The sequence below is a fragment of the Panulirus ornatus genome, chromosome 17 (genome assembly GCF_036320965.1).
Source record: "Panulirus ornatus isolate Po-2019 chromosome 17, ASM3632096v1, whole genome shotgun sequence".
NCBI lineage: Eukaryota > Metazoa > Arthropoda > Malacostraca > Decapoda > Palinuridae > Panulirus > Panulirus ornatus.
In genome coordinates, this window is record NC_092240.1 from 21,189,286 (window position 1) to 21,216,439 (window position 27,154).

A 27,154-nucleotide genomic window follows, 5' to 3' on the forward strand; every position below is an offset into this window, starting at 1 on the left:
TCCATTACTTACCCTGCTATCTCCCACAGTAATACTGATAATCTAGTTGCATCATTTAAAATCATATTTGTGGTTTGTAGCTCCCGCAGAGTGAAGATCATTTCGCTGTCGACAATAATACCAGTCTGAAACAGACAGTTACAAATAATTTAATGTTTCTGTTGCAAACAATTGAGACAGTATATCAAGACATTTGCTGTATATATGGGTATCCCTGTTACTGAACCCCAATTACACTTCAAGCACTTCATTTTTTTCCCCATACCTGTGTGCCATTAAATCCCACATCAACTAAGTACTAAAAGGACAAGTTCAGAACAGCCTCATTTCATCACATCCACTCTCAAGCTGTCACATATAATGCCTCCAGCACCACAACCCCTATCCACAGTTAAACCTCATAGGATGATTCATGGTTCCCCTGACAACTTCATATGTCTTGGTTCAGCCCATGACAACATGTCACCTGCAAACAGCACTCTATTTCCTCTATCCAATGCATGCATCCCACCCTCCTGAGTATTCATGCCCTGACAACTCAAAGCCTCTCTCCATCCTTTCTTCTTCTTGGTCTTCCCCTCCCTATTGCTTCTTCCACTTCTGACATGTATATTCTCTTTGTCTCTTCTCACTCATCCTCTTTATATGACCAAACCACTTCAGTACACCCTGGTCCACTTTCTCAATCATATGCCACCTATCATCAAACATCTGTTACCTTATCATTCCCTATCAACCTTACTCAGTCCATATATTGTCCTCAGGCATTTAATTTCCAACATATGCCTTCAGGTACAGGTACATATCAAATCCTACATGAATATGTTTGCAGATAATGCATAAGTTATGAGGGAGGTGAAAAGCAGGGACTGTATCAGCTTATAAGGGAACCAAAACAGACCCCAAAGTAGGCCAGAAATGTGGCTGATGAAATTCAACCCAAGTAAATGTAGAGTAGCAAAAGACAGCCTCAATATAATTGTTACCTAGCAGAAAACAAGATTCAAGATTCTGTGCGTGAGAAGGGTTTGGAAGTTGACAACAACCCTAACCAGTTGCCCGAGTACCATATTAGGAGAATAGTTAAAGAGGTACACTGTCTGCTGACAATAACAATAGCTTTCATGCATATAGATTGGGAGAGACAGGCAGGATGTTTGAAAAAAGGAACCTGGATGTTTTGGCTCTTGAGTGAAATGAGGCTCAAGGGTAAAGGGGAAGGTTGGTATGGAAATGTCTTGGGAGTAAAGTCAGGGGTTCGAGAAAGGACAAGAGCAAAGGAAGGAGTAGCATTGCTCCTGAAGCAGGAGTTGTAAGAGTATGCAATAGAGTGTAAGAAAGTAAATTCTAGATTGATGTGGGTAATACTGAAAGTGGATGGAGAGAGATATGTGATTATTGGTGCTTATGCACCTGGTCATGAGAAGAAAGATCATGAAAGGCAAGTGTTTTGGGAACTGCTAAGTGAGTGTGTAAGCAGCTTTGATGCAGGAAACTAGGCTATAGTGATGGGTGATTTGAATGTAAAGGTGAGTAATGTGGCAGTTGAGGCTATAATTGGTGTACATGGGATATTCAGTGTTGTAAATGGAAACGGTGAAGAGCTTGTGGATTTGTGTGCTAAAAAAAGACTGGTGATTGGGAATACCTGGTTTAAAAAAGAGATACACATAAGTATCCCTGGGGATAGGGGAGAAAGAATACTTCCAATGCATTCCTCATGTGTCGTACAAGGCGACTAAAGGGGAAGGAAGCGGGGGGCTAGAAACCCTCCCCTTCTTGTGTTTTAACTTTCTAAAAGGGGAAACAGAAGAAGGAGTCACGTGGGGAGTGCTCATCCTCCTCGAAGGCTCAGATTGGGGTGTCTAAATGTGTGTGGATGTAACCAAGATGAGAAAAAAGGAGAGATAGGTAGTATATTTGAGGAAAGGAACCTGGATGTTTTGGCTCTGAGTGAAACAAAGCTCAAGGGTAAAGGGGAAGAGTGGTTTGGGAATGTCTTGGGAGTAAAGTCAGGGGTTAGTGAGAGGACAAGAGCAAGGGAAGGAGTAGCACTACTCCTGAAACAGGAGTGGTGGGAGTATGTGATAGAGTGTAAGAAAGTAAATTCTCAATTAATATGGGTAAAACTGAAAGTTGATGGAGAGAGATGGGTGATTAATGGTGCATATGCACCTGGGCATGAGAAGAAAGATCATGAGAGGCAAGTGTTTTGGGAGCAGCTGAATGAGTGTGTTAGTGGTTTTGTTGCACAAGACCAGGTTATAGTGATGGGTGATTTGAATGCAAAGGTGAGTAATGTGGCAGTTGAGGGAATAATTGGTATACATGGGGTGTTCAGTGTTGTAAATGGAAATGGTGAAGAGCTTGTAGATTTATGTGCTGAAAAAGGACTGGTGACTGGGAATACCCGGTTTAAAAAGCGAGATATACATAAGTATGTAAGTAGGAGAGATGGCCAGAGAGCGTTATTAGATTACGTATTAATTGATAGGCGCATGAAAGAGAGACTTCTGGATGTTAATGTGCTCAGAGGTGCAACTGGAGGGACGTCTGATCATTATCTTGTGGAGGCGAAGGTGAAGATTTGTAGGGGTTTTCAGAAAAGAAGAGAGAATGTTGGGGTGAAGAGGGTGGTGAGAGTAAGTGAGCTTGGGAAGGAGACTTGTGTGAGGAAGTACCATGAGAGACTGAGTACAGAATGGAAAAAGGTGAGAATAAAAAGAGGTAAAGGGAGTGGGGGAGGAATGGGAGGTATTTAGGGAAGCAGTGATGGCTTGCGCAAAAGATGCTTGTGGCATAAGAAGCGTGGGAGGTGCGTTGATTAGAAAAGGTAGTGAGTGGTTGGATGAAGAAGTAAGAGTATTAGTGAAAGAGGAGAGAGAGGCAGTTGGACGATTTTTGCAGGGAAAAAATGCAAATGAGTGGGAGATGTATAAAAGAAAGAGGCAGGAGGTCAAGAGAAAGGTGCAAGAGGTGAAAAAGAGGGCAAGTGAGAGTTGGGGTGAGAGAGTATCATTAAATTTTAGGGAGAATAGAAAGATGTTTTGGAACAAGGTAAATAAAGTGTGTAAGACAAGAGAGCAAATGGGAACTTCAGCGAAGGGGGCTAATGGGGAGGCAATAACAAGTAGTGGTGATGTGAGAAGGAGATGGAGTGAGTATTTTGAAGGTTTGTTGAATGTGTTTGATGACAGAGTGGCAGATATAGGGTGTTTTGGTCGAGGTGGTGTGCAAAGTGAGAGGGTTAGGGTAAATGATTTGGTAAACAGAGAAGAGGTAGTAAAAGCTTTGCAGAAGATGAAAGCCGGCAAGGCAGCAGGTTTGGACAGTATTGCAGTGGAATTTATTAAAAAAGGGGGTGACTGTATTGTTGACTGGTTGGCAAGGTTATTTAATGTATGTATGATTCATGGTGAGGTGCCTGAGGATTGGCGGAATGCTTGCATAGTGCCATTGTACAAAGGCAAAGGGGATAAGAGTGAGTGCTCAAATTACAGAGGTATAAGTTTGTTGAGTATTCCTGGGAAATTATATGGGAGGGTATTGATTGAGAGGGTGAAGGCATGTACAGAGCATTAGATTGGGGAAGAGCAGTGTGGTTTCAGAAGTGGTAGAGGATGTGTGGATCATGTGTTTACTTTGAAGAATGTATGTGAGAAATACTTAGAAAAGCAAATGGATTTGTATGTAGCATTTATGGATCTGGAGAAGGCATATGATAGAGTTGATAGAGATGCTCTGTGGAAGGTATTCAGAATATATGGTGTGGGTGGTAAGTTGTTAGAAGCAGTGAAGTTTTTATCGAGGATGTAAGGCATGTGTACGTGTAGGAAGAGAGGAAAGTGATTGGTTCTCAATGAGTGTAGGTTTGCGGCAGGGGTGTGTGATGTCTCCATGGTTGTTTAATTTGTTTACAGATGGGGTTGTTAGGGAGGTGAATGCAAGAGTTTTAGAAAGAGGGGCAAGTATGCAGTCTGCTGTGGATGAGATAGCTTGGGAAGTGAGTCAGTTGTTGTTCGCTGATGATACAGCGCTGGTGGCTGATTCATGTGAGAAACTGCAGAAGCTGGTGACTGAGTTTGGTAAAGTGTGTGAAAGAAGAAAGTTGAGAGTAAATGTGAATAAGAGCAAGGGTTGAGGGTCAAGTCAATTGGGAGGTAAATTTGAATGGAGAAAAACTGGAGGAAGTAAAGTGTTTTAGATATCTGGGAGTGGATCTGGAAGCGGTTGGAACCATGGAAGCGGAAGTGAATCATAGGGTAGGGGAGGGGGCAAAAATTCTGGGAGCCTTCAGGAATGTTTGGAAGTCGAGAACATTATCTCGGAAAGCAAAAATGGGTATGTTTGAAGGAATAGTGGTTCCAACAATGTTGTATGGTTGTGAGGCGTGGGCTATGGATAGAGTTGTGCGCAGGAGGGTGGATGTGCTGGAAATGAGATGTTTGAGGAAAATATGTGGTATGAGGTGGTTTGATCGAGTAAGTAATGTAAGGGTAAGAGCGATGTGTGGAAATAAAAAGAGTGTGCTTGAGAGAGCAGAGGAGGGTGTTTTGAAATGGTTTGGGCACATGGAGAGAATGAGTGAGGAAAGATTGACCAAGAGGATATATGTGTCAGAGGTTGAGGGAACGAGGAGAAATGGGAGACCAAACTGGAGGTGGAAAGATGGAGTGAAAAAGATTTTGTGTGATCGGGGCCTGAACATGTAGGAGGGTGAAAGGCGTGCAAGGAATAGAGTGAATTGGAACGATGTGGTATACCGGGGTCGACATGCTGTCAATGGATTGAATCAGGGCATGTGAAGCGTCTGGGGTAAACCATGGAAAGTTCTGTGGAGCCTGGATGTGGAAAGGGCGCTGTGGTTTCGGGCATTATTACATGACAGCTAGAGACTGAGTGTAAACGAATGGGGCCTTTGTTGTCTTTTCCTAGCACTCCTCGCACACATGAAGGGGGAGGGGGATGTTATTCCATGTGTGGCGAGGTGGCGATGGGAATAAATAAAGGCAGGCAGTATGAATTACGTACATGTGTATGGGGGTGGGTTGGGTCATTTCTTTCGTCTGTTTCCTTGCGCTACTTCGCAAACGCGGGAGACAGCGACAAAGCAATATATATATATATATATACATATATATATATATATATATATATATATATATATATATATATATATATATATATATATATATATATATATATATACGTCCACGGGAGCGGGGGGCCAGAAATCCTCCCCTCCTTGTATTTTTTAACTTTCTAAAATGGGAAACAGAAGAAGGAGTCACGCGGGGAGTGCTCATCCTCCTCGAAGGCTCAGACTGGGGTGTCTAAATGTGTGTGGATGTAACCAAGATGTGAAAAAAGGAGAGATAGGTAGTGTGTTTGAGTGAAACGAAGCTCAAGGGTAAAGGGGAAGAGTGGTTTGGGAATGTCTTGGGAGTAAAGTGAGGGGTTAGTGAGAGGACAAGAGCAAGGGAAGGAGTAGCAGTACTCCTGAAACAGGAGTTGTGGGAGTATGTGACAGAATGTAAGAAAGTAAATTCTCAATTAATATAGGTAAAACTGAAAGTTGATGGAGAGAGATGGGTGATTATTGGTGCATATGCACCTGGGCATGAGAAGAAAGATCATGAGAGGCAAGTGTTTTGGGAGCAGCTGAATGAGTGTATTAGTGGTTTTGATGCACGAGACCGGGTTATAGTGATGGGTGATTTGAATGCAAAGGTGAGTAATGTGGCAGTTGAGGGAATAATTGGTATACATGGGGTGTTCAGTGTTGTAAATGGAAATGGTGAAGAGCTTGTAGATTTATGTGCTGAAAAAGGACTGGTGATTGGGAATACCTGGTTTAAAAAGCGAGATATACATAAGTATACGTATGTAAGTAGGAGAGATGGCCAGAGAACGTTATTGGATTACGTGTTAATTGACAGGCGTGCGAAAGAGAGACTTTTGGATGTTAATGTGCTGAGAGGTGCAACTGGAGGGATGTCTGATCATTATCTTGTGGAGGCTAAGGTGAAGATTTGTATGGGTTTTCAGAAAAGAAGAGTGAATGTTGGGGTGAAGAGGGTGGTCAGAGTGAGCGAGCTTGGGAAGGAGACCTGTGTGAGGAAGTACCAGGAGAGACTGAGTACAGAATGGAAAAAGGTGAGAACAATGGAAGTAAGGGGAGTGGGGGAGGAATGGGATGTATTTAGGGAATCAGTGATGGATTGCGCAAAAGATGCTTGTGGCATGAGAAGAGTGGGAGGTGGGTTGATTAGAAAGGGTAGTGAGTGGTGGGATGAAGAAGTAAGAGTATTAGTGAAAGAGAAGAGAGAGGCATTTGGACGATTTTTGCAGGGAAAAAATGCAATTGAGTGGGAGATGTATAAAAGAAAGAGACAGGAGGTCAAGAGAAAGGTGCAAGAGGTGAAAAAAAGGGCAAATGAGAGTTGGGGTGAGAGAGTATCATTAAATTTTAGGGAGGATAAAAAGATGTTCTCGAAGGAGGTAAATAAAGTGCGTAAGACAAGGGAGCAAATGGGAACTTCAGTGAAGGGTGCAGATGGGGAGGTGATAACAAGTAGTGGTGATGTGAGAAGGAGATGGAGTGAGTATTTTGAAGGTTTGTTGAATGTGTTTGATGATAGAGTGGCAGATATAGGGTGTTTTGGTCGAGGTGGTGTGCAAAGTGAGAGGGTTAGGGAAAATGATTTGGTAAACAGAGAAGAGGTAGTGAAAGCTTTGCGGAAGATGAAAGCCAGCAAGGCAGCAGGTTTGGATGGTATTGCAGTGGAATTTTATTATATATTATATTATATTATATTATATATATTTATTATATATATCCCTGGGGATAGGGGAGAAAGAATACTTCCCACGTATTCCCTGCGTGTCGTAGAAGGCGACTAAAAGGGGAGGGAGCGGGGGGCTGGAAATCCTCCCCTCTCACTTTTTTTTTTTCCAAAAGAGGGAACAGAGAAGGGGCCCAGGTGAGGATATTCCCTCAAGGGCCCAGTCCTCTGTTCTCAACGCTACCTCGCTAATGCGGGAAATGGCGAATAGTATGAAAGAAAGAAAGATATATATATATATATATATATATATATATATATATATATATATATATATATATATATATTTCTTTTTTTTTTGCTTTGTCGCTGTCTCCCGCGTTTGCGAGGTAGCGCAAGGAAACAGACGAAAGAAATGGCCCAACCCACCCCCATGCACATGTATATACATACGTCCACACACGCAAATATACATACCTACACAGCTTTCCATGGTTTACCCCAGACGCTTCACATGCCCTGATTCAATCCACTGACAGCACGTCAACCCCGGTATACCACATCGATCCAGTTCACTCTATTCCTTGCCTTCCTTTCACCCTCCTGCATGTTCAGGCCCCGATCACACAAAACCTTTTTCACTCCATCTTTCCACCTCCAATTTGGTCTCCCACTTCTCCTCGTTCCCTCCACCTCCGACACATATATCCTCGTGGTCAATCTTTCCTCACTCATTCTCTCCATGTGCCCAAACCATTTCAAAACACCCTCTTCTGCTCTCTCAACCACGCTCTTTTTATTTCCACACATCTCTCTTACCCTTGCGTTACTTACTTGATCAAACCACCTCACACCACACATTGTCCTCAAACATCTCATTTCCAGCACATCCATCCTTCTGCGCACAACTCTATCCATAGCCCATGCCTCGCAACCATACAACATTGTTGGAACCACTATTCCTTCAAACATACCCATTTTTGCTTTCCGAGATAATGTTCTCGACTTCCACACATTCTTCAAGGCTCCCAGGATTTTCGCTCCCTCCCCACCCTGTGATCCACTTCCGTTTCCATGGTTCCATCTGCTCCCAGATCCACTCCCAGATATCTAAAACACTTTACTTCCTCCAGTTTTTCTCCATTCAAACTTACCTCCCAATTGACTTGACCCTCAACCCTACTGTACCTAATAACCTTGCTCTTATTCACATTTACTCTTAACTTTCTTCTTTCACACACTTTACCAAACTCAGTCACCAGCTTCTGCAGTTTCTCACATGAATTAGCCACCAGCGCTGTATCATCAGCAAACAACAACTGACTCACTTCCCAAGCTCTCTCATCCCCAACAGACTTCATACTTGCCCCTCTTTCCAAAACTCTTTTTATTTCCACACATCTCTCTTACCCTTACGTTACTTACTCGATCAAACCACCTCACACCACACATTGTCCTGAAACATCTCATTTCCAGCACATCCATCCTCCTGTGCACAACTCTATCCATAGTCCACGCCTTGCAACCATACAACATTGTTGGAACCACTATTCCTTCAAACATACCCATTTTTGCTTTCCGAGATAATGTTTTCGACTTCCACACATTCTTCAAGGCTCCCAGAATTTTCGCCCCCTCCCCCACCCTATGATCCACTTCCGCTTCCATGGTTCCATCCGCTGCCAGATCCACTCCCAGATATCTAAAACACTTCACTTCCTCCAGTTTTTCTCCATTCAAACTCACCTCCCAATTGACTTGACCCTCAACCCTACTGTACCTAATAACCTTGCTCTTATTCACATTTACTCTTAACTTTCTTCTTTCACACACTTTACCAAACTCAGTCACCAGCTTCTGCAGTTTCTCACATGAATCAGCCACCAGCGCTGTATCATCAGCGAACAACAACTGACTCACTTCTCAAGCTCTCTCATCCCCAACAGACTTCATATTTGCCCCTCTTTCCAAAACTCTTGCATTCACCTCCGTAACAACCCCATCCATAAACAAATTAAACAACCATGGAGACATCACACACCCCTGCCGCAAACCTACATTCACTGAGAACCAATCACTTTCCTCTCTTCCTACACGTACACATGCCTTACATCCTCGATAAAAACTTTTCACTGCTTCTAACAACTTGCCTCCCACACCATATATTCTTAATACCTTCCACAGAGCATCTCTATCAACTCTATCATATGCCTTCTCCAGATCCATAAATGCTACATACAAATCCATTTGCTTTTCTAAGTACTTCTCACATACATTCTTCAAAGCAAACACCTGATCCACACATCCTCTACCACTTCTGAAACCACACTGCTCTTCCCCAATCTGATGCTCTGTACATGCCTTCACCCTCTCAATCAATACCCTCCCATATAATTTGCCAGGAATACTCAACAAACTTATACCTCTGTAATTTGAGCACTCACTCTTATCCCCATTGCCTTTGTACAATGGCACTATGCACGCATTCCGCCAATCCTCAGGCACCTCACCATGAGTCATACATACATACATACATACAGAAATGAAAGCCAAACTAGGAAAAAGGGGTGCAGAGATGGAATGTGGTGGTGAGATATGGTGACAAGCCTGTTTGTGGATGATGCCATGTTGTTTCCTGTAAGTGAAGAGGAGTTAAGGAAGGCTGTAAGTGTGTTTTATGGTGTGTATAAGCGTATGCTTTGAAGGTAAATGCAAGTAAAAGTAAAGTAATGGTGTTTGAAAGGAAACATGAATGAAACTATAGATTTTGTAAAACCATATAGAGTGAAAGAAGAAAGTGAACTAAACTGAGCTTTGGATATAGAGAGAAAAAGACTGGAACACGTGAGAGAATTTTAGTATTTAGAAGCTACATTGGGTAAGTTTGGTGATATGGAAGGAGAGATAAGGGAGGCAGCAGTACATGGAAGATGAGTCACTAGGTCCCTTAAGAGAATCATGAAAGGTAGAGAAGGAAGTATGGAAGAAGAAAAAATTTTGGAACAGCATAGTCCTCCCAACCCTAACCTATGCAGCAAAACCATGGACATGGAATGAGTTATATTAGCCAAGAATCCAGGCTTTGGAAATTAGCTATTTGAAAAGAGCATGTGGTATGACTAGATGGAATGAATAGATAAATAAAGGGGTGTATAAACAATGTGGTATGGCAGAGAATGCAAAAGGAATGAATTGTGGAGTGGTAGAGTGGGTAAAACATAATACTTTGAGGTGGTTTGGGCAAGTGGAAAGCATGCAAGACTGGGAGTTTCAAGGAGAGTGTATGATAGTATAATTTAAGGTATTGGCGTGAGAGGAAGAATACCTGTGACATGGGCAAATAGAAAGGAAGAATACTGGAGGGAAGGAAATGGTGGAAGAATGCAAGTAATGGTGTATGTGAGGGGGCATGTAAAAACTGGGATAAGCACTATTTTGCCATGGGCACCCCTTGATGGGAGTTCCCAAAAGCAACAGGCATTAGAGATACAAATAGACATACAGATGGAATGAAGAAAGAAATGAGGAGGTGTATGAAAGTTTTGGTATTCCAGGGAATGTCTTGGGAAGTGGAGGAAAGGGTGAAATACAATACTTTGGAATGGTTTGGGCATAAGGAGAGAATGCAAGATGACAAATTTACAAGGAGAGTGTATGATAATACAACTAAAGGGAATGGTGTGAAAGGCAGACCACCTGTGATATAAGGAAATAGAGTTGAAGAGTAAATACTGGACAGAGAAAAATGGTGGAAGAAATTGTGGAATAGTGTATGCGGGGGAGGCATGTAAGGACAGAAATATATGGAGACTTCTTTTTGCCATGGCCACCCCTTGATGGGAGTTCTAGAGGGAATGGGTGTTAGATAGCTTCACTACATTCTTATGAACTTATTTCCTACATCATTTCAATCCATATACATTTCAAATCTATGACCCAAGTTTGCTTAACTTGATTTCAAAATCTGAAACTTAAACTTTAGTTAAATATCAGTATATTCTACAAGAACACCTAGTTTTCCCTGAAGCAAACTTCTTCTTAGCTATTACCTATAACTCTGTAGTCATTTACATGAGGTGAGTCGAGCACATATAGCCCTTCAGTTCAGTCAATACATCCTCAACTTATTTCCTTTGTACCGTAGTGCCCTACTTGACTATGAGACCTTTTTTTCACTTCCACCTCATAACTACATTTGCTATGTCCACAAAGAAAACTACATCTTTCGATAATGGAAGCTCTTTACAAAAATTGTTCTAATTCATAAATCTTATCTCTTATATTGTTTTCTAAGAAATACAAAAGCAAAGATTATTGTTTTCTAAGAAATACAAAAGCAAAGATAATATATTCTTTAAGATCTGTCTAAGAAAAATTCCATTTACATGCTCTTTAAGAATTATCTAAAAAAATACCATTTCCAAAGAAACCATGTAATAAAACTCACCCTTTTCATTTCATTTATACAGGAATGGTAAATCTGATAAATTGCAGCACGAGAGGGAAGCCCAATGTACTGCTTGATGTCGGCACGATCCACAAAAGCCAAATCAATAGTACCAGATATATTGGATGTCGTAACTATCAGAACATTTGAATACCTAAGAAAAGAAAATAAGTACACTTATGAAGTAACATTCCAAAGATTTATTCAATTCAGAATCCATCTTTGTGTTAATGAGCTCCAAAACCTGAATCCAACTTCATTTCTGGCTAATTACCTTCCTCCAACATTTTTACAAATACCTGAATCTCAATTGGAAATTTGTTATTACTTGTACACTGTATTAATGCACTCTTGGAAACTTACCAGTGCTTATGATAATCAAATAAAATTCAGCTGAGGAACTAAACCAAAGTCAACATTTACCGTCTACAAGAACATAATTACAGACCATTTGACAAAATCAGCCATGGTATATAAGTTTCTATTGTAAAATGATCTTATGAGTCTTGTCATATATATATATATATATATATATTTTTTTCATTCAAACTATTCGCCATTTCCCGCGTTAGCGAGGTAGCGTTAAGAACAGAGGACTGGGCCTTGGAGGGAATATCCTCACCTGGCCCCCCTTCTCTGTTCCTTGTTTTGGAAAATTAAAAAAAAACGAGAGGGGAAGATTTCCAGCCCCCCGCTCCCTCCCCTTTTAGTCGCCTTCTACGACACACAGGGAATACGTGGGAAGTATTCTTTCTCCCCTATCCCCAGGGATATATATATATATATATATATATATATATATAGGGGAGAAAGAATACTTCCCACGTATTCCCTGCGTGTCATAGAAGGCGACTAAAAGGGAAGGGAGAGGGGGGCTGGAAATCCTCCCCTCTCATTTTTTTATTTTAATTTTCCAAAAGAAGGAACAGAGAAGGGGGCCAGGTGAGGGTATTCCCTCAAAGGCCCAGTCCTCTGTTCTTAACGCTACCTCGCTATCGCGGGAAATGGCGAATAGTATGAAAAAAAAAAAAAAATTATATATATATATATATATTTTTTTTTTTCTTTTGCTTTGTTGCTGTCTCCCGCGTTTGCGAGGTAGCGCAAGGAAACAGACGAAAGAAATGGCCCAACCCACCCCCATACACATGTATATACATACGTCCACACACGCAAATATACATACCTACACAGCTTTCCATGGTTTACCCAAGACGCTTCACATGCCCCGATTCAATCCACTGACAGCACGTCAACCCCGGTATACCACATCGCTCCAATTCACTCTATTCCTTGCCCTCCTTTCACCCTCCTGCATGTTCAGGCCCCGATCACACAAAATCTTTTTCGCTCCATCTTTCCACCTCCAATTTGGTCTCCCTCTTCTCCTCGTTCCCTCCACCTCCGACACATATATCCTCTTGGTCAATCTTTCCTCACTCATTCTCTCCATGTGCCCAAACCATTTCAAAACACCCTCTTCTGCTCTCTCAACCATACTTTTTATTTCCACACATCTCTCTTACCCTTACGTTACTTACTCGATCAAACCACCTCACACCACACATTGTCCTCAAACATCTCATTTCCAGCACATCCATCCTCCTGCGCACAACTCTATCCATAGCCCATGCCTCGCAACCATACAACATTGTTGGAACCACTATTCCTTCAAACATACCCATTTTTGCTTTCCGAGATAATGTTGTCGACTTCCACACATTCTTCAAGGCTCCCAGAATTTTCGCCCCCTCCCCCACCCTATGATCCACTTCCGCTTCCATGGTTCCATCCGCTGCCAGATCCACTCCCAGATATCTAAAACACTTCACTTCCTCCAGTTTTTCTCCATTCAAACTCACCTCCCAATTGACTTGACCCTCAACCCTACTGTACCTAATAACCTTGCTCTTATTCACATTTGTACTTAACTTTCTTCTTTCACACACTTTACCAAACTCTGTCACCAGCTTCTGCAGTTTCTCACATGAATCAGCCACCAGCGCTGTATCATCAGCGAACAACAACTGACTCACTTCCCAAGCTCTCTCATCCCCAACAGACTTCATACTTGCCCCTCTTTCCAAAACTCTTGCATTTACCTCCCTAACAACCCCGTCCATAAACAAATTAAACAACCATGGAGACATCACACACCCCTGCCGCAAACCTACATTCACTGAGAACCAATCACTTTCCTCTCTTCCTACACGTACACATGCCTTACATCCTCGATAAAAACTTTTTACTGCTTCTAACAACTTGCCTCCCACACCATATATTTTTAATACCTTCCACAGAGCATCTCTATCAACTCTATCATATGCCTTCTCCAGATCCATAAATGCTACATACAAATCCATTTGCTTTTCTAAGTATTTCTCACATACATTCTTCAAAGCAAACACCTGATCCACACATCCTCTACCACTTCTGAAACCACACTGCTCTTCCCCAATCTGATGCTCTGTACATGCCTTCACCCTCTCAATCAATACCCTCCCATATAATTTACCAGGAATACTCAACAAACTTATACCTCTGTAATTTGAGCACTCACTCTTATCCCCTTTGCCTTTGTACAATGGCACTATGCACGCATTCCGTCAATCCTCAGGCACCTCACCGTGAGTCATACATACATTAAATAACCTCACCAACCAGTCAACAATACAGTCACCCCCTTTTTTAATAAATTCCACTGCAATACCATCCAAACCTGCTGCCTTGCCGGCTTTCATCTTCCGCAAAGCTTTTACTACCTCTTCTCTGTTTACCAAATCATTTTCCCTAACCCTCTCACTTTGCACACCACCTCGACCAAAACACCCTATATCTGCCACTCTATCATCAAACACATTCAACAAACCTTCAAAATACTCACTCCATCTCCTTCTCACATCACCACTACTTGTTATCACCTCCCCATTTGCACCCTTCACTTTATCATACTTTATCATACTTAGCCACCATCTCCCATGTAAGTGTAAGTGAGGTAGCGCAAGGAAACAGATGAGGATTGGCTCAACTCACCTACATACACATGTGTATACATAAATGCCCACCCACGCACATATACATACAAATACTTTTCAACGTATACATACATATAAAAACACACATAAACATAAATACACATGTACATATCCATGCATATTGCCTTCAACCATTCCCGTTGCCACCCCACTACACACAAAATAGCATCCCCCCTCCAGTAGCAGCACCAGGAACAGACAAAAATGGCCACAGTCATTCACACTCAGTCTCTAGCTGTCATGTGTAATGCACCAAAACCACAGCTCCCTTTTCACATCCAGGCCTCACAGACCTTTCCATAGTTTACCCCAGACACTTAACATGCCCTAGTTTAATCCACTGACAGCACGTTGACTGTGGTATACCACATCGTTCCAGTTCACTCTATTCCTTGTTCGCCTTTCACCATCCTGTATGTTCATGCCTGATTGCTCAAAATCTTCTTCACTCCATCCTTCCACCTCCAATTTGGTCTCCCGCTTCTCCTTCTCTCAACCTGACACATATATCCTCTTTGACAATCTTTCCTCACTCATTCTCTCCATGTGTCCAAACCATGTCAACACACCCTCTTTGGCTCTCTCAACCACATTCTTTTTATTACCACACATCTTTCTTACCCTTTCATTACATACTCAATCAAACCACCTCACACCACATATTGTCCTCAAACATTTCATTTCCAACACATCCACCCTCCTCCACACAACCCTATTTATAGCCCATGCCTCGTAACCATATAACATTGTTGGAACCACTATTCCTTCAAACATGCCCATTTTTTCCTCTCCGAGATAATGTTCTCATCTTCCGATATTCACTACACTTTCATCCGAGCTTTCAGTTACTTTCCTTTCATACTCCTCCCTGCATTTTTCCTGATTCATCTTCTCACTTGCCAACACTTTTACCTCTCCATTCTTCCTTACCATACCTCCACTTCTCCCTCATCCTCATCCCCACTAAGAATCCTCTCACAACTCTAGCATCCAGCACAGCCTTTCTCAATCTTTCGTTCACAGCCACATAGTACAGTTACTAACTGAATTAGCATTACTCCAGTCAATACAATGGTCATAATTATTAACATGGTTAAATGAAGCATTTGATTCTTGTCCTGTTGTTATACTACATTTATGTTGCTTAAATTTAACAAAAAGATCCTTACCAGTCTGCCGAACATAAAACAAATTTTTTTACAAGGTATTCTATAAACACAGCCTGCAGAATATTCTGACGAGTTTTTAAGATATTCTTTTTAGCATAGTTATTGTTGAAGGCTACTTTTACATTAAAGAATTTAAACAACTCTCTTTGGTTCCCGTTTCTCCTCTAATTCCATCATGGATGAATAACATTCCTTCATCCCGTGATGCTACTCTTACTAATCCTGTCCTCCTCCCTGTAATCTCTTAAGATTGTCCAAAATGCATTTCTCTCTTTGGACACAAGGAAGGGTTATGTTCCTGATGGCATCCATCCCCATGTACTGAAAGAGTGTGCCTTTAAACTTGCCCCTGTGCTAGCTCATCTGTTTCGCTTTTGTTTAAAATCCAGAATTTCTTCTTCTTGGGAGCATGCAATGGTACATCCATTCTAACTCCTCAAACTGTCGTTGTATTACTTTGACATCTACCGCTTGCAAAATATTTGAATCCCTACTCATAACTTTCCTCTCTCCTCTGGCAGTTCTGTAATTCCACCTCTTGGTTCAATGAATATACTAGGTATTTCTGTAATATAGAACTCTTTCTTGGAAACCCCACATTATGAAATAGCTAAGTCTACCTCTAAGAAACTGAGAGCCCTGTTGAGATATTGAAATTTCTTTTCTTCTGAACAGTTGATCTATTCATACACACAACCGATCCATTCATTTTATGGTAGTTCTAGTTCTGCATCCTTACTTAATGGAGTTAAGTCAAAAATGATTCAACGAATAAACTCTCCCAGGCTAACTTCAAAATTTGACCTACTTGCCCTATGCCACAATCTTGGTTCACTTTCCCTCTTCTATAGGTATTTCCTTGACTTGTGCCCCCACCACTAGCTGGACCACACAATACTCGGCAAGCTGCAAGGTCACATGATTACTGTGTGACTGTTAACAACTCAAGAGTAGCCATTCTGATAATTGTTTTTTCCTTACAACTGAAAACTTTGGAACTCTTTATCCTCTCATGCCTTTCCCAATAACTATGACCTGGCACACTCTAAAGGACAGGTTTTACACTTCTTCCAAATTCATACATACTTTCCCTTATCTCTTCTTTTTCCCTTCAAAATCTATACTATAGATCAATCTATTTATATATTATACTTTGTCGCTGTCTCCCACGTTAGCGAAGTAGCGCAAGGAAACAGACGAAAGAATGGCCCAACCCACCCACATACACATGTATATATATATACACGTCCACACACGCACATATACATACCTATACACTTCAACGTATACATATATATACATACACAGACATATACATATATATACACATGTACATAATTCATACTTGCTGCCTTTATTCATTCCTGTCGCCACCCCACCACACATGAAATGACAACCCCCTCCCCCTGCATACACGCAAGGTAGCGCTAGGAAAAGACAACAAAGGCCACATGTGTTCACACTTATTCTCTAGCTGTCATGTATAATATACCAACACCACAGCTTCCTTTCCACATCCAGGCCCCACAAAACTCTCTATGGTTTACCTCAGACACTTCACATGCCCTAGTTCAATCCACTGACAGCACGTCAACCCCAGTATACCACATCATTCCTATTCACTCCATTCCTTGCATGCCTTTCACCCTCCAGCTCAAAATTTTTTTCACTACATCCTTCCACCTCCAACTTGGTCTCCCACTTCTCGTTCCCTCCACCTCAGACACATATTTCCTCTTTGTCAATCTTTCCTCACTCATTCTCTCCAAGTGACCAAACCATTTCAATACACCCTCTTCTGCTCTCTCAACCACACTCTTTTTATTACCACACATCTCTCTTACCCTTTCATTACTTACTCGATCAAACCACCTCACACCACATATTGTCCTCAAATATCTCATTTCCAATACATCCACCCTCCTCCGCACAATCCTATCTATAGCCCACGCCTTGCAACCATATAACATTGTTGGAACTACTGTTCCTTCAAACATACCCATTTTTGCTTTCCGAGATAATGTTCTCGCCTTCCACACATTCTTCAAGGCTCCCAGCACTTTCACCCCCTCCCCATCCTGTGACTCACTTCCGCTTCCATGGTTCCATCTACTACCAAATCCACTCTCAGATATCTAAAACACTTCACTTCCTCCAGTTTTTCTCCATTCAAACTTACCTCCCAATTCACTTGTCCCTCAACCTTACTGCAACTAATTACCTTGCTCTTATTCACATTTACTCTCAGCTTTCTTCTTTCACGCACTCAGTCATCAGCTTCTGCAGTTTCTCACCCGAATCAGCCACCAGCACTGTATCATCAGCGAACAACTGACTCACTTCCTAAGCCCTCTCATCCACAACAGACTGCATACTTGCCCCCTCTCCAAAACTCTTGCATTTACCTCCCTAACAACCCCATCCATAAACAAATTAAACAACCATGGAGACATCACGCACCCGTGCCGCAAACCGACATTCACTGAGACCCAATAACTTTCCTCTCTTCCTACTCATACACATGCCTAACATCCTCGATAAAAACTTTTCACTGCTTCTAGCAACTTGCCTCCCACACCATGTATTCTTAATACCTTCCACAGAGCATCTCTATCATCTTCCTTCTCCAGATCCATAAATGCTACATACAAATCCATTTGTTTTTCTAAGTGTTTCTCACATACATATTTCAAAGCAAACACCTGATCCACACATCCTCTAACATTTCTGAAACCACACTGCTCCTCCAAAATCTGATGCTCTGTACATGCCTTCACTCTCCAATCAATGCCCTCCCATATAATTTCCCAGGAATACTCAACAAACTTCTTTCTTTCTTTCATAATATTCGCCATTTCCCGCGTTAGCGAGGTAGCGTTAAGAACAGAGGACTGGACCTTTGAGGCAATATCCTCAACGGCCCCCTTCCCTGTTCCTTCTTTTGGAAAATTAAAAAAAAAAAAAAAAATTTGAGCACTCACCTTTATCCCCTTTGCCTTTGTACAATGGCACTAGGCATGCATTCTGCCAATTCTCAGGCACTTCACCATGAGCCATTTTTTTTTTTTTTATTTTATTATACTTTGTCACTGTCTCCCGCGTTTGCGAGGTAGCGCAAGGAAACAGACGAAAGAAATGGCCCAACCCCCCCCCATACACATGTATATACACACGTCCACACACGCAAATATACATACCTACACAGCTTTCCATGGTTTACCCCAGACGCTTCACATGCCTTGATTCAATCCACTGACAGCACGTCAACCCCGGTATACCACATCGCTCCAATCCACTCTATTTCTTGCCCTCCTTTCACCCTCCTGCATGTTCAGGCCCCGATCACACAAAATCTTTTTCACTCCATCTTTCCACCTCCAATTTGGTCTCCCTCTTCTCCTCGTTCCCTCCACCTCCGACACATATATCCTCTTGGTCAATCTTTCCTCACTCATTCTCTCCATGTGCCCAAACCACTTCAAAACACCCTCTTCTGCTCTCTCAACCACGCTCTTTTTATTTCCACACATCTCTCTTACCCTTACGTTACTCACTCGATCAAACCACTTCACACCACACATTGTCCTCAAACATCTCATTTCCAGCACATCCATCCTCCTGCGCACAACTCTATCCATAGCCCACGCCTCGCAACCATACAACATTGTTGGAACCACTATTCCTTCAAACATACCCATTTTTGCTTTCCGAGATAATGTTCTCGACTTCCACACATTCTTCAAGGCTCCCAGGATTTTCACCCCCTCCCCCACCCTATGATCCACTTCCGCTTCCATGGTTCCATCCGCTGCCAGATCCACTCCCAGATATCTAAAACACTTTACTTCCTCCAGTTTTTCTCCATTCAAACTCACCTCCCAATTGACTTGACCCTCAACACTACTGTACCTAATAACCTTGCTCTTATTCACATTTACTCTTAACTTTCTTCTTTCACACACTTTACCAAACTCAGTCACCAGCTTCTGCAGTTTCTCACATGAATCAGCCACCAGCGCTGTATCATCAGCGAACAACAACTGACTCACTTCCCAAGCTCTCTCATCCCCAACAGACTTCATACTTGCCCCTCTTTCCAAAACTCTTGCATTTACCTCCCTAACAACCCCATCCATAAACAAATTAAACAACCATGGAGACATCACACACCCCTGCCGCAAACCTACATTCACTGAGAACCAATCACTTTCCTCTCTTCCTACACGTACACATGCCTTACATCCTCGATAAAAACTTTTCACTGCTTCTAACAACTTGCCTCCCACACCATATATTCTTAATACCTTCCACAGAGCATCTCTATCAACTCTATCATATGCCTTCTCCAGATCCATAAATGCTACATACAAATCCATTTGCTTTTCTAAGTATTTCTCACATACATTCTTCAAAGCAAACACCTGATCCACACATCCTCTACCACTTCTGAAACCACACTGCTCTTCCCCAATCTGATGCTCTGTACATGCCTTCACCCTCTCAATCAATACCCTCCCATATAATTTACCAGGAATACTCAACAAACTTATACCTCTGTAATTTGAGCACTCACTCTTATCCCCTTTGCCTTTGTACAATGGCACTATGCACGCATTCCGCCAATCCTCAGGCACCTCACCGTGAGTCATACATACATTAAATAACCATGAGTCATACATACATTAAATAACCTTACCAACCAGTCAATAATACAGTCACCCCCTTTTTTAATAAATTCCACGCTACCTCGCTAACGCGGGAAATGGCGAATAGTTTGAAAAAAAAAAAAATATATATATATATATATATATATATATATATATATATATATATATATATATATATATATATTTTTTTTTTCAAACTATTCGCCATTTCCCGCGTTAGCGAGGTAGCGTTAAGAACAGAGAACTGGGCCACTGAGGGAATATCCTCACCTGGCCCCCTTCTCTGTTCCTTCTTTTGGAAAATTAAAAATATATATATATATTCTTATATATATATATATTATTTTATTTTTTTTATTATACTTTGTCGCTGTCTCCCTCGTTTGCGAGGTAGCGCAAGGAAACAGACGAAAGAAATGGCCCAACCCCCCCCCCCATACACATGTATATACATACGTCCACACACGCAAATATACATACCTACACAGCTTTCCATGGTTTACCCCAGACGCTTCACATGCCTTGATTCAATCCACTGACAGCACGTCAACCCCGGTATACCACATCGCTCCAATTCACTCTATTCCTTGCCCTCCTTTCACCCTCCTGCATGTTCAGGCCCCGATCACACAAAATCTTTTTCACTCCATCTTTCCACCTCCAATTTGGTCTCCCTCTTCTCCTCGTTCCCTCCACCTCCGACACATATATCCTCTTGGTCAATCTTTCCTCACTCATTCTCTCCATGTGCCCAAACCACTTCAAAACACCCTCTTCTGCTCTCTCAACCACGCTCTTTTTATTTCCACACATCTCTCTTACCCTTACGTTACTCACTCGATCAAACCACCTCACACCACACATTGTCCTCAAACATCTCATTTCCAGCACATCCATCCTCCTGCGCACAACTTTATCCATAGCCCACGCCTCGCAACCATACAACATTGTTGGAACCACTATTCCTTCAAACATACCCATTTTTGCTTTCCGAGATAATGTTCTCGACTTCCACACATTCTTCAAGGCTCCTAGAATTTTCGCCCCCTCCCCCACCCTATGATCCACTTCCGCTTCCATGGTTCCATCCGCTGCCAGATCCACTCCCAGATATCTAAAACACTTCACTTCCTCCAGTTTTTCTCCATTCAAACTCACCTCCCAATTGACTTGACCCTCAACCCTACTGTACCTAATAACCTTGCTCTTATTCACATTTACTCTTAACTTTCTTCTTCCACACACTTTACCAAACTCAGTCACCAGCTTCTGCAGTTTCTCACATGAATCAGCCACCAGCGCTGTATCATATCATCAGCTAACAACAACTGACTCACTTCCCAAGCTCTCTCACAAGTTTGCGCGTGATCATTTTCCCGGTGGACTCATAGGAACATATATATATATATATATATATATATATATATATATATATATATATATATATATATATATATATATATATACATTCTTTTCTTTTCTTTCATACTATTCGCCATTTCCCACATTAGCAAGGTAGCGTTAAGAAAAGAGGACTGGACCTTTGAGGGAATATCCTCACCTGGGCCCCTTCTCTGTTCCTTCTTTTGGAGAATTAAAAAAACAAGAGGGGAGGATTTCCAGCCCCCCGCTCCCTTCCCTTTAAGTCACTTTCTATGACAGGCAGGGAATACATGGAAAGTATTCTTTCCCCTATCCCACGGGATATATATATATATATATATATATATTATTTACTTTGCTTTCATGCTGTCTCCCACGTTAGCAAGGTAGCACAAGGAAACAGACGAAAGAATGGCCCAACCCACCCACATACACATGTATATACATACATGTCCACACACGCAAATATACATATCTAAACATCTCAACGTATACATATATATACACACACAGACATATACATATATACACATGTACATAATTCATAGTCTGCCTTTCTTCATTCCCATCGCCACCCCGCCACACATGAAATAACAACCCCCTCCCCCATCATGTGCACGAGGTAGTGCTAGGAAAAGACAACAAAGGCCACATTCGTTCACACTCAGTCTCTAGCTGTCATGTAATAATGCACTGAAACCACAGCTCCTTTTCCACATCCAGGCCCCACAGAACTTTCCATGGTTTACCCCAGACGCTTCACATGCCCTGATTCAATCCATTGACAGCATGTCGACCCCAGTATACCACATCGTTCCAATTCACTCTATTCCTTGCACGCCTTTCACCCTCCTGCATGTTCAGGCTCCGATCACTCAAAATCTTTTTCACTCCATCTTTCCACCTCTAATTTGGTCTCCCACTTCTCCTCGTTCCCTCCACCTCCGACACATATATCCTCTAGGTAACTCTTTCCTCACTCATTCTCTCCATGTGACCAAACCATTTCAAAACACCCTCTTCTGCTCTCTAAACCACACTCTTTTTATTACCACACATCTCTCTTACCCTATTATAACTTACTCAATCAAACCACTTCAGAGAAGATATTGTCCTCAAACATCTCATTTCCAGCACATCCACCCTCCTCCGCAGAACTCTATCCATAGCCCATGCCTCACAACCATATAACATTGTCGTAACAACTATTCCTTCAAATATATCCAGTTTTGCTTTCCAAGATAATGCTCTCTACTTCCAAATATTCTTCAATGCTCCAAGAATTTTCACCCCCTCCCCCACCCTATGATTCACTTCCGCTTCCATCCGCTGCCAAATCCACTCCAAGATATCTAAAACACTTTACTTCCTCCAATTTTTCTCCATTCAAACTTACCTCCCAATTTACTTTTCCCTCAACCCTACTGTACCTAATAACCTTGCTCTTATTCACATTTACTCTCGGCTTTCTTCTTTCACACACCTAAACAAACTCAGTCACCAGCTTCTGCAGTTTCTCACATGAATCAGTCACCAGCGCTGTATCACCAGCAAACAACTACTGACTCACTTCCCAAGCTCTCTCATCCACTACAGACTGCATACTTGCCCCTCTTTAAAAAACTCTTGCATTCACCTCCCTAACAAGCCCATCCATAAACAAATTAAACAACCATGGAGACATCACACATCCCTGCTGCAAACCTACATTCACTGAGAACCAATCACTTTCCTCTCTTCCTACACATACACATGCCATACATCCTCAATAAAAACTTTTCACTGCTTCTAAAAACTTGCCTCCCGCACCATATATTCTTAATACCTTCCACAGAGCATCTCTATCAACTCTATCATATGCCTTCTCCAGATCCATAAATGCTATATACAATGATCCACACATCCTCTACCACTTCTGAAACCACACTGCTCTTCCCCAACCTGATTCTCTGTACATGCCTTTACCCTGTCAATCAATACCCTCCCATATAATTTCCCAGGAATACTCAACAAACTTATACCTCTGTAATTTGAGCACTCACTTTTATCCCCTTTGTCTTTGTACAATGGCACTATGCAAGCATTCTGCCAATCCTCAGGCACCTCATCATGAATCATACATACATTAAATAACCTTACCAACCAGTCAACAATACAGTCACCCACTTTTTTTTTATAAATTCCACTGCAATACCATCCAAACCCGCTGTCTTTCCAGCATTCATCTTCTGCAAAGCTTTTACTATCTCTTCTCTGTTTACCAAATCATTTTCCCTAACCCTCTCACTTTGCACACCACCTCAACCAAAACACCCTATATCTGCCACTCTTATCATCAAACACATTCAACAAACCTTCAAAATACTCACTCCATCTCCTTCTAACATCACCTTTACTTGTTATCACCTCCCCATTAGCCCCCTTCACTGAAGTTCCCATTTGTTCCCTTGTCTTATGCACTTTATTTACCTCCTTACAAAACATCTTTTTATTCTCCCTAAAATTTAATGATACTCTCTCACCACAACTCTCCTTTGCCCTCTTTTTCATGTCTTGCACCTTTATCTTGACCTCCTGCCTCTTTCTTTTATACATCTCCCAGTCATTTGCATTATTGCCCTGAAAAAGTCGTCCAAATGCCTCTCTCTTCTCTTTCACTAATAATCTTACTTCTTCAACCCACCACTCACTACCCTTTCTAATCTGCCCACCTCCCACACTTCTCATGCCACAAGCATCTTTTGTGCAAGCCATCACTGCTTCCCTAAATACCTCCCATTCCTCCCCCACTCCCCTTATGTCCTTTGTTGTCACCTTTTTCCATTCTGCACTCAGTCTCTCCTGGTACTTCCTCACACAAGTCTCCTTCCCAAGCTCACTTACTCTCACCACTCTTTTCACCCCAACATTGTTCTTTTCTGAAAACCTCTACAAATCTTCACCTTTGCCCCCACAAGATAATGATCAGACATACCTCCAGTTGCACCTCTCAGCACATTAGCATCCAAAAGTCTCTCTTTCGTGCACCTATCAATTAACACGTAATCCAATAACGCTCTTTGGCCATCTCTCCTACTTACATACATATACTTATGAATATCTCTCATTTTAAACCAGTTATTACCAATCACCAGTCCTTTTTCAGCACATAAGTCTACAAGCTCTTCACCATTTCCATTTACAACACTGAAGACCCCATGTACATCAATTATTCCCTCAATTGCCACATTACTCACCTTTGCATTCAAATCACCCATCACTATAACCCGGTCTCATGCATCAAAACTACTAACACACTCACTCAGCTGCTCCGAAAACACTTGCCTCTCATGATCTTTCTTCTCATGCCCAGGTGCATATGCACCAATACTCAACCATCTCTCTCCATCCACTTTCAGTTTTACCCATATCAATCTAGAGTTTATTTTCTTACACTCTATCACACAATCCCACCACTCCTGTTTCAGGAGTATTGCTACTCCTTCCCTTGCTCTTGTCCTCTCACTAACCCCTGACTTTACTCCCAAGACATTCCCAAACCACTCTTCCCCTTTACCCTTGAGTTTCGTTTCACTCAGAGCCAAAACATCCAGGTTCCTTTCCCCAAGCATACTACATATCTCTCCTTTTTTCTCATCTTGGTTACATCCACACACATTTAGACACCCTAATCTGAGCCTTTGAGGAGGATGAGCACTCCCCACGTGACTCCTTCTTCTATTTCCCTTTTAGAAAGTTAAAATACAAGGAGGGGAGGGTTTCCAGTCCCCTTTAGTCACCTTCTACAACACGTGAGGAATGCGTGGGAAGTGTTCTTTCTCCCCTATTCCCAGGGATATTATTTATTATTTATTGCCGCAGGGGTGTGCGATGTCTCCAATGTTGTTCAATTTGTTTATGGATGGGGTTGATAAGGAGGTGAATGCAAGAGTTTAGGAAAGAGGGGCAAGTATGCAGTCTGTTGTGGATGAGAGGGCTTGGGAAGTGAGTCAGTTGTTGTTCGCTGATGATACAGCGCTGGTGGCTGATTCGTGTGAGAAACTGCAGAAGCTGGTGACTGAGTTTGGTAAAGTGTGTGAAAGAAGAAAGCTGAGAGTAAATGTGAATAAGAGCAAGGTTATTAGGTACAGTAGGGTTGGGGTTCAAGTCAATTGGGAGGTAAGTTTGAACGGAGAAAAACTAGAGGAAGTGAAGTGTTTTAGTTATCTGGGAGCGGATTTGGCAACGGATGGAACCATGGAAGCGGAAGTGAATCATAGGGTGGGGGAGGGGGTGAAAATTCTGGAAGCGTTGAAGAATGTGTGGAAGTCGAGAACATTATCTCGGAAAGCAAAAATGGGTATGTTTCAAGGAATAGTGGTTCCAACAATGTTATATGGTTGCGAGGCTTGGGCTATGGATAGAATTGTGTGAGGGAGGGTGGATGTGCTGGAAATGAGATGTTTGAGGACAATATGTGGTGTGAGGTGGTTTGATCGAGTAAGTAATAATAGGGTAAGAGAGATGTGTGGTAATAAAAAGAGTGTGGTTGAGAGAGCAGAAGAGGGTGTTTTGAAATGGTTCGGTCACATGGAGAGAATGAGTGAGGAAAGATTGACAAAGAGGATATATGTGTCAGAGGCGGAGGGAACGAGGAGAAGTGGGAGACCTTACCCTTTCATTACTTACTTGATCAAACCATCTCACACCTCATATTGTCCTCAAACATCTCATTTCCAGGACATCCACCCTCCTCCGCACAACTCTATCTTAGCCCATGCCTCGCAACCATATAACAGTGTTGGAACCAATATTCCTTCAAACATACCTATTTTTGTTTTCCAAGATAACGTTCTTGACTTCCACACATTTTTCAACGCTCCCAGAACTTTCGCCCCCTCTTCTACCATATGATTCATTTCTGCTTCCATGGTTCCATCCGCTGCCAAATCCACCCCCAGATATCTAAAACACTTCATTTCCTCCAGTTTTTCTCCATTCAAACTTTCCTCCCAATTGGCTTGTCAATCAACCCTACTGTACCTAATAACCTTGCTCTTATTCACATTTACTCTCAGCTTTTTTTCTTCACACACATTACCAAACTCAGTCATCAGCTTCTGCAGTTTCTCTCCCGAATCAGCCACCAGCGCTGTATCATCAGCGAACAACAACTGACTCATTTCCCAAGCTCTCTCATCCACAATAGACTGCATACTGGCCCCTCTTTCCAAGACTCTTGCATTCACCTCCCTAACAACCCCATCGATAAAAATATTAAACAACCATGGAGACATCACGCACCCCTATCACAAACCAACATTCACTGAGAACCAATCACTTTCCTCTCTTCCTACATGTACACATGCCATACATCCTCGATAAAAACTTTTCCCAGCTTCTAACAACTTACCTCCCACACCATATATTCTTAATACCTTCCACAGAGCATCTCTATGAACTCTATCATATGCCTTCTGCAGATCCATATATGCTACATACATATATATATTTTATTTATTATCCCTGGGGATAAGGGAGAAAGAATACTTCCCACGCAATCCTCATGTGTCGTAATAAGTGACTAAAGGGGATGGGAGCAGGGAGCTAGAAACCCTCCCCTCCTTGTATTTTAACTTTCTAAACGGGGAAACAGAAGGAGTCACGCGAGGAGTGCTCATCCTCCTTG

At 42.0% G+C, this 27,154-nt stretch overlaps 1 protein-coding gene across 7 annotated transcripts in view; it reads right to left on the bottom strand.

The window, feature by feature from the left end:
• pch2 (pachytene checkpoint 2 protein) overlaps positions 1–27,154 on the bottom strand; it is a 429,043-nt gene that overhangs the window by 23,415 nt on the left and 378,474 nt on the right. For all 7 annotated transcript variants that reach the window (XM_071672066.1, XM_071672065.1, XM_071672061.1 and 4 more), the window contains 2 exons: positions 11,233–11,386; positions 13–125 (listed from right to left, as the gene is read on the bottom strand). In XM_071672066.1, the coding sequence (XP_071528167.1) occupies positions 13–125; positions 11,233–11,386 (267 nt within the window). The remainder of the gene's footprint in view (positions 1–12; positions 126–11,232; positions 11,387–27,154) is intronic.